The sequence below is a fragment of the Protopterus annectens genome, chromosome 5.part0 (assembly GCF_019279795.1).
Source record: "Protopterus annectens isolate FY-2018-M chromosome 5.part0, PAN1.0, whole genome shotgun sequence".
Classification (NCBI taxonomy): domain Eukaryota; kingdom Metazoa; phylum Chordata; order Ceratodontiformes; family Protopteridae; genus Protopterus; species Protopterus annectens.
Window position 1 is genome coordinate 58,639,544 of NC_056735.1, and position 15,000 is coordinate 58,654,543.

General features: G+C 40.6%; 1 protein-coding gene and 1 long non-coding RNA gene across 3 annotated transcripts in view; one reads left to right on the forward strand and one right to left on the reverse strand.

The window, feature by feature from the left end:
* Nucleotides 1-15,000, forward strand: part of POU1F1 (POU class 1 homeobox 1) — a 498,670-nt gene that overhangs the window by 278,003 nt on the left and 205,667 nt on the right. For both annotated transcript variants that reach the window (XM_044072131.1, XM_044072132.1), the window contains exon 5: nt 8,990-9,154. In XM_044072131.1, coding sequence (XP_043928066.1) covers nt 8,990-9,154 — 165 coding nt within the window. The remainder of the gene's footprint in view (nt 1-8,989; nt 9,155-15,000) is intronic.
* Nucleotides 1-15,000, reverse strand: part of LOC122802488 — a 391,877-nt gene that overhangs the window by 268,311 nt on the left and 108,566 nt on the right. The window lies entirely within an intron of this gene.

A 15,000-nucleotide genomic window follows, 5' to 3' on the forward strand; every position in this document is an offset into this window, starting at 1 on the left:
CACAGTACAAGGACAAAATGATTGACTTTAACAATTGGCTAAGCTTCTGGTGTCATTCTAAGGGAATCCAGTATCTGTCTGCCTGGGGTGACATGATCGACAGACCACGCTGCTTTGCCAGAGATGGCCTGCACCTGACGCCCTTGGGATTCCGGATACTGGCAAAGGCTCTTGCCACCCCTATAGTGCCTTTTTTAGGCAAGGTTCAAATGACAAATTCACCACCGTGACAGGCACAAGCAAGCAAAATCTGAGGGTAATGCTACTCAGTGCTAGAAGTCTAAACCTCAAAATGCACTCACTCGAGGCACTCCTTAAAATGGAGAACATTGACATCTGTGCAGTGACAGAGACCTAGTTCAAAGCTCCAGAGAGCACCCCTGCATTACCAGGCTGTAATTCATGCCACACCTTTCGGCCACCAAACCCGGACCAAAACACTAAAGGTGGAGGCGTGTCCATATTCATTAAGGATATCCACACCTCCAAGCTAGTTGCTTAGCATAATGCATCCGAGATTATCCAAGTTCAACTAACTCTGGGCAAAACCACAATCCAGATTGTAGCTTGCTACAGACCCCCCCACCATGCCCCAGGATTCCCACTCCTCTTTTCTTGATACACTGGAAAATATTAAGGTACAACCCAACACTCTAATAATGGGTGATTTCAACTACTCTACCATTAACTGGGAAAACTACTCGTGTACCAACTCTTTTGCTCAACGTTTTCTGGAAATCATTAATTCTAATGCTTTGGATCAACTTATCCACACCCCCACCAGAGGCAGCAATTTCCTAGACCTGGTCATCACCAACATGGGTGACCAGTGTTCCACACCAGAGGTCAGCTCCTCGTTGGTCAGATCTGACCACAAGCTAATCACCCTAGACATCCACATCCTGCTCCCACCCCCAATTAGGAAAACAACCATAAAAAATTTCTCCAAAGCCAACTTCACACTTCTTAAGACAGACGTGGCAAACTTCATGGCACCCATGTAGATGGACAATAGAGGTACAACTGCTGAATCCTACACAAATGCACTTTATAAGCACTTACATGAGGGCATGGATCGTGCTAGCTTTAACAGAACCAAGATGCTATCCTCCAAAAAAAGGAAGCCAATCTGGTGGTCTTCTGCCATAAACAAACTCTACAACAGAAGAAAGAAACTGTTGCAAAAAAGAGTAAAATCCCACGATTGGAGGAACTCCCTGGTCAGCCTCAGTAAGAAGCTGAGATCCCTCATAAAATCCTCCAAAGCTAGTTATGAAAACAAAATTGCCACTGATTCTAAAGACAACCACAAAGCATTCTATAGCGATGTCAAAAATCTCAGTGGCAACACTCAGATCTGCTCTGAGTTACAGCACAATGACACTAAATATTCAGAACCAACTGATATTGCCAACATCCTGGCAGATAGGTTCAGTGCTAAGTTTACCCCCCTCTCACCCCCTAAAGGGTCCATCTTTATACCAGAAGAATGCAAAGTTCCTGTAATCACGGCTGCACAGGTAAAACTTCACTCTCCAAAGCCAAGAACACAGCATCCATGGGTCCTGACAACATCCCAGGCTGCCTTCTACATGAACTACAGAATGAACTGGCACCCCACCTAAGTACTATGCTCAATCATAGCCTCACCTCAGGCTTTGTGCCCATTGAATGGCGCACCGTGACAGTTATTCCACTCCACAAAGGGGGGGCCCACAACAGACCCCGGGAACTACGGCCCCATTAGACTGACGATCCTCGTCTGCAAGGCCATGGAATGTATCATCATGGATCTCATAAACAAAGACATTGGAGATCTCCAAACCCTGGACCCCACACAGTTTGGGTTTGTAAAAGGCAGATCATGTCTCCTAAACCTGATAGACTTCTTTGAAGTAGTCACCAAAGCCATAGATGAGGGTAAGGTGGTTCACACAGCCTATCTAGATCTCGCCAAGGCGTTCAACACCATCCCCCACTATGGAAATATAGATAAACTCACTAAACTAGGTATAAATCCCTATGTCACAAGATGGGTTGCCAACTGGCTTACTGAAAGAACCCACACTGTGAAAGTAGCAAACTCCAAATCAGACTTCAGACCAGTGACAAGTGGAGTACCACAGGGTTCAGTCCTGAGTCCTCTCCTGTTAGTTAGGTCTTTGGCTAACTAAATTCACAGATGACTGCAAACTAGGAGTCATAATTGAAACTCCTAACGATGTGGACATCCTACTAAAGGGCCTCACTGAGACAGATGCCTGGTGTCAAAGACATGGTCTCATGCACAATGCCAAAAAGTGCATTGTCATCACCTTTGGTAAAAATTCTGTACCCATGAACTACCACATAGGCAGTAGTCTACTTAACAAGGAAAGTGTGATAAGAGACCTTGGGACACAGGTTGACAGTAGTCTCTCCTTTGATAATCACATTGCCAAAGTGGTCAGGAAATCCTTCTACGTGGCACACTTCATCACAAAAAGTTTCTCATCCAGAAAAAAAGAGGTCATTGTTCCCCTCTACTCATCACTCATTAGACCCATTATAGAGTACAATGCCCCTTTTGGTATGTACCTCACAAGACATCTACAACAACTGGAAAGGCCGCAAAAATACCTCACAAAGAGGATTACTGGCCTCAAACAGATGCCTTACGCAGACCATCTCAAAAAACTCCAGCTTTACTCCATCGCATATCACCTACTCAGAGGCAATCTCTGCCTAACATACAAAGCTATGTCAAACCCAGAGCTGTTGGACATGCTCCACTTAAAGAAATCCCAATCCCTCCGAGCTACATGCTCTAGGGACCTAAACCTTGTCACCACAATAAACAGAACATGCTGGAGGGATAGATTCCTGTCCCAGAGACTTCCCACACTCTGGAACAAACTACCTATCTATGTCAAACAGAGCTCCTCATTAGCACTCTTCAAGAAAAATCTTGATGATCGGATGGGTACTAGGAAATTCACCCCGGGGATCACTTCTGTGGTTCTGCTTGACAGGGGCACAGGAAAATAATTTTCTTGGGTGGCGAAAGCCAGGGTACATTTTTGGCTAGGCTTGTATAGGCCCTAGGGCCAATAGCCTAGTACCTACCTATGAAACGTTGAACCTATATATATATATATATATATATATATATATATATATATATATAATATATATATATATATATATATATATATATATATATTCTTCCCATTTAGAAAGTTGACTTACCAGAACGTCAACTTGTATAACAGCAAGATGACAGCAGCGAATGCTTAACACAGCTAACTCCCAGAAGAGCGAATTTCACCTGCGGGAAACTAACCACTTGGCTATCATAGCAAGCTTTGCCCTTTTCTCCACTGAAAAGTGATCTTGGAGTTGGTATATTTAGGTAGGGGGTATGGAGGATGAAGCATTATACTCTTAACTAACCACTTGCCCACCACTGACAAAAACAACACAACATAATACATAAATTAAATCCACTGGAGTGGAAAAAACAAAATAATAGATAAATAACACCCACCAGAGTGTGGGGCTTCACCCCCCCCCAAACTTCCTACCTAAATATACCATACCCAAGATTGCACTACAGGGCACTGTTTGTCAGTACTGGGCAATTGATTAGTTTCCCGGAGGTAAAATTCACCATTCCAGGAGTTCGCTGTTTTAAGCATTCGCTGTTGTCATCTAGCTGTTATGCGGGTCGACGTTCTGGTAAGTCAATATTCTGAATGGGAACCATAAATATATATATATATATATATATATATATATAGAGAGAGAGAGAGAGAGAGAGAGAGAGATAAATATATAATCACTACCAGAAATAAACAGAATGTGTATAAATCTGTACTATGACTTCTAGGTCATAAATCTAAATTTGGAGTACATGAAGACATAGATAGTATATTACTTTTATAAATAAGCCTTAAATAAATGGGGTCATAAATACTAATGATTTTAATTCACTTGTGGTCCTCAGTATCTTATAAATTGTGGTAAAACATTGAGAAATTTCCAGAAAGATGGCCAGAATTAAACTTCAGTATGTGTGACAACATTTTATTAATTAAAAGGATTATATTTCTCAGAAACATTTTCTTTGTTATTAACATAATAGCATCAACATTCAAGCAAATAAATAAAATTATATTCAGGTTTATTTTTAATTCATAGGTTCATAGGTGTGTACTAGGCTAATGGCCCTGGAGGCTTTACATACCTAGCCCATAGGTTACCCTGGCATCGTGCCACCCGACCTTAGTTCCCAGTGCCTCTGTTGAGTAGGGCCACTGGAGTGATCTCCGGGGTGAATTTTCTATTTCCCATCCACTCATCAAGATTTTTTTTCAAGAGGGCCAGTGAGGTGCTCTGTTTAACATGTATGGGAAGTCTATTCCATAGCATGGGCAGTCTCTGGGTTATGAACCTGTCCTTCCATCACGTTTTGTTGATTGTGGTAATGAGGTTTAGGTCTCTGGAGCATGTGGTGCAGAGGGACTGGGATTTCTTTAGCTGTATTATTTCTAACAGAGCTGCGTCAGACATGGCTTTGTAAGTCAAACAGAGATCTCCTCTAAGTAGGCAATATGAGACAGAGAATAGTTGGGTTTTTTTGAGTCTGTCCATATAGGACAAGTGTTTAAGGCCTAGGATCCTCTTTGTGAGGTACTTTTGCGGCCTCTCCAGTTGTTGCAGGTGTCTAGTAAGGTACATGCCAAATGGGGCATTGTACTCGATGATTGGCCTAATGAGGGAAGAGTAGAGGGAGACAATGACCTCTTTCTTCCTGGATGCAAAACCCTTAATAATGAGATGTGCCACATAGGTCTTTCTGACCACAGTGGCAATGTGGTGGTCAAAACAGAGGTTGCTGTCAACCTGTGTTTCCAGATTTCTTATTAACGCCTTCTGTTTTTAGTGAACTATCATTGATGTGGTAATTCATGGGAAATGGGTTTTTCCCAAAGCGGATGACGATGCATTTTTTGGCATTGAGCTTAAGGCCATGGTTCTGACACCAGTCGTTGGTCTCAGTGAGGCCTTTATGTAGGATGTCAACATCACTTTGGGAGTTAATAATGGCTTCCAACAATCATCTGAAAACTTAGTCAGCCAGATTCCCTTTATGTTGGCCTAGACTTCTGAAGGAAGAGGAAAGGACCCAGGACCAATCCCTGTGGGACTCCACTCATAACTGGTCAGCAGTCTGACTTTGAGTCAGCTACTTTCACACTGTGGGTTCTATCTATGAGCCAGTTTGCAACCCATCTAGTGATATAGGGGTTGATGCTTAGGTTAGTGAGTTTTTCTATGATTCCTGAGTGAGGAATGGTATCAAAGGCCTTGGCCAGATCAAAGTAGGCTGCATGTACCACCTAGCCTTCATCCACAGCTGTGGTGACTGACTCAAAGAAGTCGACCAAGTTGAGCAGGCATGATCCACCCTTCACAAAACCAAACTGTGTAAGATCCATAGTTTGGAGATTCCCTATATCCTTGTTTATTAGGTCCATGATGATGTGTTCCATGGCTTTACAGACTTGTCAGGCTAATGGAGAGATAGTTTCCAGTGTCTGTAGTCACTCCTCCTTTGTGGAGAGGGATTACTGTAGCAGTGTGCCATTTGGTAGGGACAAAGCCTGAGGTGAGGCTGTGATTGAACAGGGCACACAGGTGAGGTGCCAGTTCACTCTATAGTTCATGTAAAACACACCCAGGGATATTGTCGGGTCCCATAGAAGCTGTATTCTTGGCCTTGGACAGTGCTGTTTTAACCTGTGCAGCAGTGATACTAGGTGACTGGCAAATTACTGGTATTATGATTGGTCCTTTGGGGGGGTAAAGTTGGCACTAAATCCACCGGCCAGTATATTGACAATATCTGTTGGCTCAGTATAGGAGGTACCATTGTGCAGTAGCTCAGAGCAAATCTGGGTATTGCCGCGGAGATTCTTTACATAACTATAGAAGGCCTTGTGGTCATCTTTACTATTTGCTGCAATTCTGTTTTCATATCTAGCTTTAGAGGATTTGATGAGGGATCTCAACTTTTTGTGGAGGCTGATAAGGGAGTTTTTCCAGTCTTGGGACTTCACCTTATTCTGCATCAGTTTCCTCCTCCTGTTGTAGAGTTTGTTTATGGCAGTGGACCAACAGATTGGCTTCCTTTTTTTGGAGGAGAGCGTCTTGGTTCTATTGGGTATGGCAAGATCCATGCATTTGTGTACATGCTGGTACAGTGCATTGGTGAATTATTCGGTGGTCATGCAACTATTCTCCATTTGCATGGGTGCCATTCTTCCCTCTGTAGTATATGTATTTTCTCCACACATCACTGTATGTAAAATTCTTTTACTCTCATTTCATGCTTATAAAATAACAGGTAGTTGTATGGAGTCATTCAAATTTAGTTCAGAAAAAAAATTTTAAGTATAAAAGAAACAATTCTTCTCAAACTCAATCCCTTCCTTAAGAAAAGTATACGGCTATATGGATATGCAGTTAGAAATGACTACAGAAATTAATTTTAAATGGAGGAGTAAGACAAATCAGCCAAACTAGGATTATACATGATACTAAGATATTGCGAGATCTAAGGAAACAATGCTCATTCTGAATTTACTTTTGCACCGCAAAGAAATCTGGCCAGGTAGATAGATGTGATTTTCTGGTAGTAGGTCTTGTAGCTGCCTTTTGGATAGGCAACTTCTTTCTAGGGAAAGGATGGCTGCTAGGTTTTGACCTGATGGTTGGATTCAGGATTGCATTGTCTAATTTGGTTAAAAACTTGTGAAGAAAGAGAGAGCTATTTGTTAAGTAATCAGTATTTGTGTTAGAAGGGTTGCCAAAACACAGGTATGATGAGATTTGTTATTATTTTTGCATTCTAACATTTAGCAACAGCTTTAGAATCACAGAAGTAGGAGGAAATGTATACAAGAAGCCCTTTGGTAAAAAAAAACAAAAAAACAAAAAAAGAGATTCCATGTACCCATAACTGGCATTGAGAGTAAAGGCATTGTAGCCTAAAACACTAGATCCATATCCCTACATCCTTCTTCCCTGAAATGCCCATTCAACACTTCCAGTATTGGTTAAGAGTGCTTACTAATTCTTTTAATTTAATGAGAGGATGACTCCCTAAAATCTTTCTTTTTCTTACGATTTATTTCTGTAAATGTTAACTCTCAGATGTAGATTTCTGATTAAATTAAGGGCATTCAAAACCTGACAAAACAGATGGTCTAAAAATCTTACTGATAGTTAACTCTCCTTTTAAGGATCTTTTTATTTAATTTAGCATAATACTCACTGTCAGCTGAGCCAAGACCGTTTTCCCAAACAAAAAAAAAGATAAGCTTTGCTCATTAGAGCACTTGTTGATAAAGTTCTTACTGACATGATTAGCAAAACACAAAACTATGCATAGTAAAGCTCTCCATCTAATTTGTGGAAGTAACAAAGTATGTACATAGCACTGGCAAAGATCAAGGCCTACAAGCTATTAACACAACTAAGGAGGCATGGCAGATTTACTGTTCAGTTTAGATAGCAAAAACAACTGACAAACTTTCAAAATACATGGTTTAAATCCAAGTCTGATATCCATAAGCATTTAAAAGTCTGGCAAAACAATCCATTATGTTGTACTGACAAACTCAGAAGAAGGGTGAACTATGGCATATCTACAGCTAGTGGGATTTGGCTTTATTTGCCTGAATGCACAGTGAAGACTTAAAAAGTAAAAATGTCATATGGGCATTCAGAAGCCATGTAGCCAAAACAGTGGTGCGTCCTTAAGGAATCATTTGCTTATATCCCATTGTCTTGCACTAAAGGAGGTATAAGGTATTAGATATTGAAGACTCTAGCTAGGGTGGGTCCATCTATTTGTTTTTACTAAAAGGTTTGCATGACCTTTTTATCTTTTGTTGGTTTTTTTTTTTTTTAGTTTTATGCAGAATAATGCTATGACCACTGGATTTCACTTTCTATACAGGGGAGCAGTAAATTTCATTATGATAAAGACATGTTATTTTGGCAACTAGACCAAATGTCATTTCATTTGTACATTGCCATCCATCTCATATTCATGTTTCTGGATGTTCATTATTCCGTGTTCTCAGTAAAAGCGGCGCTCTGAAAAAAAATGTCATGTAAAGAGTATTATTTAGAACATTAATGTGGTATCTGACTGGATTAATCACAAAGGAATGATAAACTTTACTAGAATGAATGAATTATAAATACAAAAGAGTATCACTTTTCTGTTCTGCACTTTACTATTGTTATTCTTGGAAAATGAAAATTAGCAGTGAATAAACTTACATTAAATGAAGGAATGTGTAAAAGTCACCATCTTCCGAAAATGGTAGGTGCTCTGCAAGCCGCACCAACTTTCACTTGTGCACTTTTTAAGACATTTAAAGTTGAAGTTATAAACTAATTTTTTGTTTCCTGTGTGTATGTGTGTGTGTGTGTGTGTGTGTGTGTGTGTGTGTGTGTGTGTGTGTGTGTGTGTGTGTGTGTGTGTGTGTGTGTGTGTGTGTGTGTGTGTGTGTGTGTGTGTGTGTGTAGGTGTAGGTGTGCGTGTGTTTGTGCATGCAGATACACACACATACCAAGAAAATACACCCTAGGATTTGTAATAGCCATTAGAGCAATGCTGGTTAACTTTTCATACATTATTTTCACTAAATTCATATCAGTCTGCCTCTTCTAACTCTCACTATCTGCCTCTTAATGCCCTACTACCAAGTTGCCCTTCCCTCAGTATAACTTGGATAGATGATCAGATGGATAGGAGGAATGAATAAGTAGATCATAGATAGCTGTATAACTAGACAGATTTGATAGATGGATAGATAGAGCTATGTCTACATATACATCTAGCTCAGTATCTGAGACGGTATTAATGAGTTACATAAAAAAGCTCTTTGTACATCTGAAGTGTTTTTCTGCATCTAGTTTCTTTTCCTTCTAGGTTATACACAAACTAATGTTGGAGAAGCACTTGCTGCTGTCCACGGTTCTGAATTCAGTCAGACGACCATTTGTCGCTTTGAAAACTTACAGCTTAGTTTTAAAAATGCCTGTAAACTGAAATCAATACTTGCAAAGTGGCTAGAGGAAGCTGAACAAATTGGAGGTAAGCTATACTTTTCTATTCATCATGTTGTAGTATTTCAGTGAATTTTTGTTAATATTTGAGTGACATGACTTGGCACTTCAGATCAAACGGATAATTTCAAATCATGATCTGCATGCAAGCAACTCTTTAAGGATTGTGGTTTGTTGGGAATAAGAAACTGAACTTGGATTCTTCACGTTCAACCAAGAGTTTTTCTTTTCATGTGTTTTGGTTTAAGAAAATTTTATGAAATTGGTTATAAACATTTTAACATGAGAACTGTGCTAGCATTGACATTTGGACTTCTGGCCATTTGTGTTTGCAAATGCCCTAAAAAAAATCAATATGAAGGGTAAGGAAAGTAACAACAGGAAATATACATTTTAGAAAAAATCTAATTTTGTCTAGAAGGACAAGGTAGAATAAACAAAGACAAAAGTCATTTCTATCCTTGAAAGTAAAAGCGACTTATCAGATCCAAAGACTTGTCCAATCAATGGACTATTCAGACTAAAGTGTTCTATATTATAGGATAATGGAAATTATTTTACATCTGCCATTTTTAACTGAACATATTTGGGCATCAGAATATTATTCAGCATAACTAACACAAATCTGTATGGATACTTCTCTACAAAATTAATGTTTGCAATTCAGTTGCATACATTGTAAGTTGGAAATGAAATCTCGGCATCCAATTTTATTTTAAGGAGACATGCAGTAAAGATTGGCCTTAAGCATGGGTGAATGAGGCAGCCACCTACAGCACTCCTTGGCTATGGGGTCCTTTCCAATTTTACTTATTAATTTTTTTATGTTTCTTTAGAAATGAGGAAACAAATAAATAAATAAAATCAGAAAGGCATCCCTAGCCAAAGGGTGCCCTATAGGTGAAGACATTAACTTCCAACATGTTGCTGCGTGATGCAAGGATTAAGAAGAGCTCTGAAAATTGATTCAATTAATGGAGGCTTTTTACACCTTGCCTTCATTCAGGAAATAGTAGAAAAACTACACAAGCTAAGCAGTCAGTGTACTGTGGAGTTAAAATCATAGGAGCAACCTGCAATAATGTCAGGTAAATTATTTATTTTTTAAGCTCATGACAGGTAGTTAGATAAAAATGGTGAGCACATTTCTAGGAGCTGGTATTGCTTCATATTTCTACCCTGTTCCTTCTAAAATTATATTTTTTCCTGATACCTCAACAAGTATTACAGTCAGGCAATAATGGTAGACATTTGAGTTTCACACTGATTATTATTTATTTATTGCATTTATTTATTGTCATTTGATTATTAGGAAAGTCCGCCTGAGTAGGAGTCTATTTTCAGTAGAGGCCCAGGGAGAAAAGCTCCAAAACATATGTTGATCTAAAGCCTGTTGTTTCCCCTAAAAAGTCTTTTTTTCTGGTAAATCAACAGTTACAGTCTGTTAATAATGTCAGACATTAAAATGTCTTGCTGATTACTATTCAGAAAATGTATATTAGTGCGATGAGGCCTGTTGTTCTGACTGATGCCCCCCTTTTCATCATTATCAACCCCCTTTTTCCTATTTTCTACATGGGGTCAGAATGTCTTGTTAACTTTTGCCATCTCTCCTGACTGAACGCCACACTCCTGTCTTCTTCGACATTCATGCCCGACTGTCGCAGATCTTCTCTTGCACAATCCATCCACATCTTTGCTGGAGACCCTGGTTTTCTTGTGCCTTCTTCCTGTGCTTCCCAAGATTTCTTTACCAGATTGCCTTCTGCTTTTCTGCACATGTGCCTGAACCCCTATAATCTGTTGTCTTTGATCTTTTCTGTAATTGAAGCTACTTTGGCTTCTGCACTTATGTCCTCATTTCTTCATCTGTCCCATAATGTGCATGCTACCACTCATCTCAGGCACTTCATTTCCATCACCTCTAATTTCTTCAACTGCTCTGCCTTTACTTCACAGTTTTTTTCTGTACCATACAGTAGTACTGGTTGCACCACTGTCTTGTACACCTTACTTTTCAGCTTCTTTGTCATTCTTCGGTCATATACTACACCTGACACTCTATGCGAGTTGGCTGCAGCCCCTCTGATTCTAGCTTTGACCTCTTTATTCAGACTACCCTTCTCCTCAACTACTCCTCCCAGATACTTGAAGCTGTTTACCTGTTCCACTATCTTCCATTCTATCTCAATTCTCAGCTTCTTCTGATTTCCCCCATTTGCTGCCATTACCACTGTCTTATCTGTACTTAGTTTAATTCCATTTGCCTTCAGTTTTGCATTCCATTCCCCCTATCCTTTGCTGAAGTTCTTGCTCAACATCTGTCTGTAATGCCACATTGTCTGTATACAACAACTTTGTTGACCTGTCCCCTCTGACCTGTTTGCTAATGTAGTCCATCACCAGTATGAACAGCAGTGGGCTCAGAGCTGAGCTCTGATGAACACGCACTCCCACTGGGAACCCTTTTGTGAGACCAAGCACTGCTCATACTTGAGTCATTGGGTCCTCGTATATAGCTTGCATGAATTCTAACAATGTTTCTGAGACTTCACACCACCGCAGAACTGCCCAAATCAGATTTTTTGGGACTGTTATATGCTTTCTCCAAGTCTAGGAATGCCCAGTTAGACTCTTTCCTCATCTCTATCTTCTTCTCAACTATCTATCTGTGTCACTGCAAACATTGGGTCAGTTGTACTGCATGCTGATCTGAATCCGAACTGCTCACCTCCTATCTTACTTTCAACTACTCTGCATATCTTTTTATCAATCACCTTCTCCAAAACTTTCATGCAATGTGACAGGAGTCTGATAACTGCCCACCGTTGTGGATGCCCCCTTTGTTCTTGTACACCGGGATGAGTATGCTTATTCTCCAGTCATCTGGGATATGTCTTTATCTCCACACTGCTATGAGCACCCTCAGGAGCCATTCCTCACCTATCTCATCCAGCATCTCTATTGTATCTGCTGTGACCTCATCTGAAACTGCTGATTTCATTTTTCTTAGTGCTGTTCTTACTTCTTTTAGAGTGGGCTCCTCCTCTTCTCTCATTGTAGGCTGTGTCTAGGGATAGCTCAGCTTCTTGGGGTGGGGTTTTCTTTATTCAGAAGCTGCTGGAAGTACTTCCTCCATCTGCCTTTGATGTCCTGGGGACTGGTGAGCAGGTTGTTGCTGGCATCCCTTTTGAAGGTTGTCTGACTATCTTCTATGTCTTTCTGTCATTGTCTTGCAACCTGATATAGTTTTTTGTGCCACCTACTGACTCACTTACCAGAAGCTGGAAAAGTGCCTTTGATGCCCTGTTCTTTGCTACTGCAACTACTTTCTTAACCTCTTTATCACCTATCTCAGGAACTTAATTTCCATCACCTCTAGTTTCCTCAACTGCTCTACCTTTGTTGCCCAGGTTTCTGTACCATACAGTAGTACTGGTCATACCACTGTCTTGTACACCTTATATTTTCACCTTCTCTGTCATTCTTCTGTTACACACTATACCTGACACTCTATGCCAGATAGCTGCAGACCCTCTGATTCTAGCTTTGACCTCTTCGTTCAGACTTCCCTTCTCAACCACCCCTGTCAGATACTTGAAGGTGTTAACCTTTTTCTACTACTGTCCCTTCTATCTCAGGTCTTCAAGTAGAACATTAATACATGATGAGTGGTATAGTCCAAGGCCCAGGTTGAAACTGTGCCCATGTGACTGAGGTGTTTGTTTTTTTCCAATACAAAATGTACAACAAGCCAACAAATCATTTTTTTAGTTTCTGGCAGTAATTATAGTTGTGTTTCGTATTGTTTGGGGGGGGAGGGGCAGAGAAATAAAACAAGGGAAAATCTTAAGTATAATTCTAACTTACTTTACAACAAGAGTATTTGCATCAACAAATATTTTCTGAACACTAAGTATGAAATTATACCACCTGTCTTTAATGACTGACTTACTGTAATCTCCAGTGATTTACTAGAAAATAAAACATTTTCAAGAGACAGGGCAAAAATATGAGACATAAGCAGGGACAGTTGAGTGCTGGGGGAGTTGCAATGTCTTGCACAGTCAGAATGCTTTTTTCCATCTCCCAATTTTTCCTGCACTCCTTTCTTTTGATGACTATCTGGACTTCTGCATTCTACCACCAGCTTGCCTTATGTACCTTATTTCCATACCTGGCTCAGCTACATATCAGTTCTGCAGTCCTAACACAGGCTGTTTTGAGGCACTGCTATTCTTCTTCAACTCCACCTATTTCCTCTTCTTCTTGGCATGCTAGAGCCCTGAGTAATTCTTTGAACTGTTTTGCTTTCTCTCCATCCAACTTCCTGGTCATCAGCCTGGTCTCTGTTGACCTTAGTACCTTCTCTGACTACTGTTGGAGGCTAATTTTTTGGCAACCAGTGGTTTATGTTGTGAGCTGACCACTTCACACGGGATGACTTTGCAAATATAGATTCTACCCCAGTGCCTTTTCCTTACTATGAGAAAGTCTACTAGAGTTGCATGTTGGCTACTGCTGTATGTGATCTTGTGACTGTCTCTCTTTCTGAGCCATGTGTCAGCTACTATCAAGCCATTTTCCAGACAGAAGTCTAGAATAGCCTCTCCTTTATTCCTGTTGCCCCACCCATGTGGACCCAGACAGTCCTCATATCCTCTTCTGTCTGTCCCAATATGAGCATTCAAGTCACCCATTACCAACACCAATTCATGTTGTCCTGCTTTATCTGGCAGGTCCTGCAACTGCTGTCTGAATGCACTTTTCTCTTCACTATCACAGCCCCGCTCTGGGGCATAGGCTGAGAGAATAAATACTGTCCTAACATTAGGCTGGAGGATGATTGGGATGAGTCTGTCACTAATTCTGATGACATCCCTCATTGCCTTATGAAGCCTCTCTCTCTCACCCAAAGTCCACCATTTTTAGTCTGTTCTCTTCCTGAGGAGTAGATTCTGGATCCCAAGCCAAGTAGCTTTGCTGCACTGCCTTTCCACCTTGTGTCTTGGATACATAGGATGTCCAGCCTCCTTTGTCCCATCATGTCACCACTTCCAAACTCCATCCTGTCAGTGAACTTATATTGAGTGCTGCAATTCTTAGTTCATGTGTAGTGGGTTGATTGCTTTTAAATCCATCTTTTGTTCAACAGAGCAATCCCAAGTAACCCAGGCTGGGCAACTGAACATCAGCTGGCCAGGAGCTTATTGACCTAGGACTGGTGGGCTTTATAGCAAGCACACACTGGCCAATAGGGTCACATACACCACACTCACCATTAGCATGGGTCCCTGGTATAGGTTGGAGAAGGCTGGGTCCTCAATCCATTTATCACTAGCAAATACCCATGCCCGTTGGCAACATTAATCAGCATGACCAAAACACCTAGAGCTATATTTTACACCATCAAGTGGCTAGCCCTGCCACAGCATGCAGTCCATGATCCATGTTCTCCTATCTTCAAAATACTGTGCACCACAGTCATGCCCAAAATGGATGGTCTATACAATTCTTCCCACTGTAGAGCTGCCACAGCTCCATTCATTGATGAATTTTATATGGAAAATTTCAGCATGTTTTTTTTTTCAGAGGTGGGAAGGACCCCTCAGATATACAGGGAGAACATGCAAACTCCAAGTAGGCATTGGGTGGAGGTCAGAATCGAGCCTTGTACCTGAGAGGCAAAGACCGTAATCATTACGCTAACTTGTCTGAGTGATTTCTCAGCTTAATGTTTCTTACTGCTTAGCAAATACATGTTGATGCAAAAACTGTTGCTATAGTAACTTTTTAAATAAAATGCTTAAACGTTGTCAGTGACTTTTGTGCCTTATCCAATTATTTGTGATTTTTGTCTCTGATTTGTAAGCA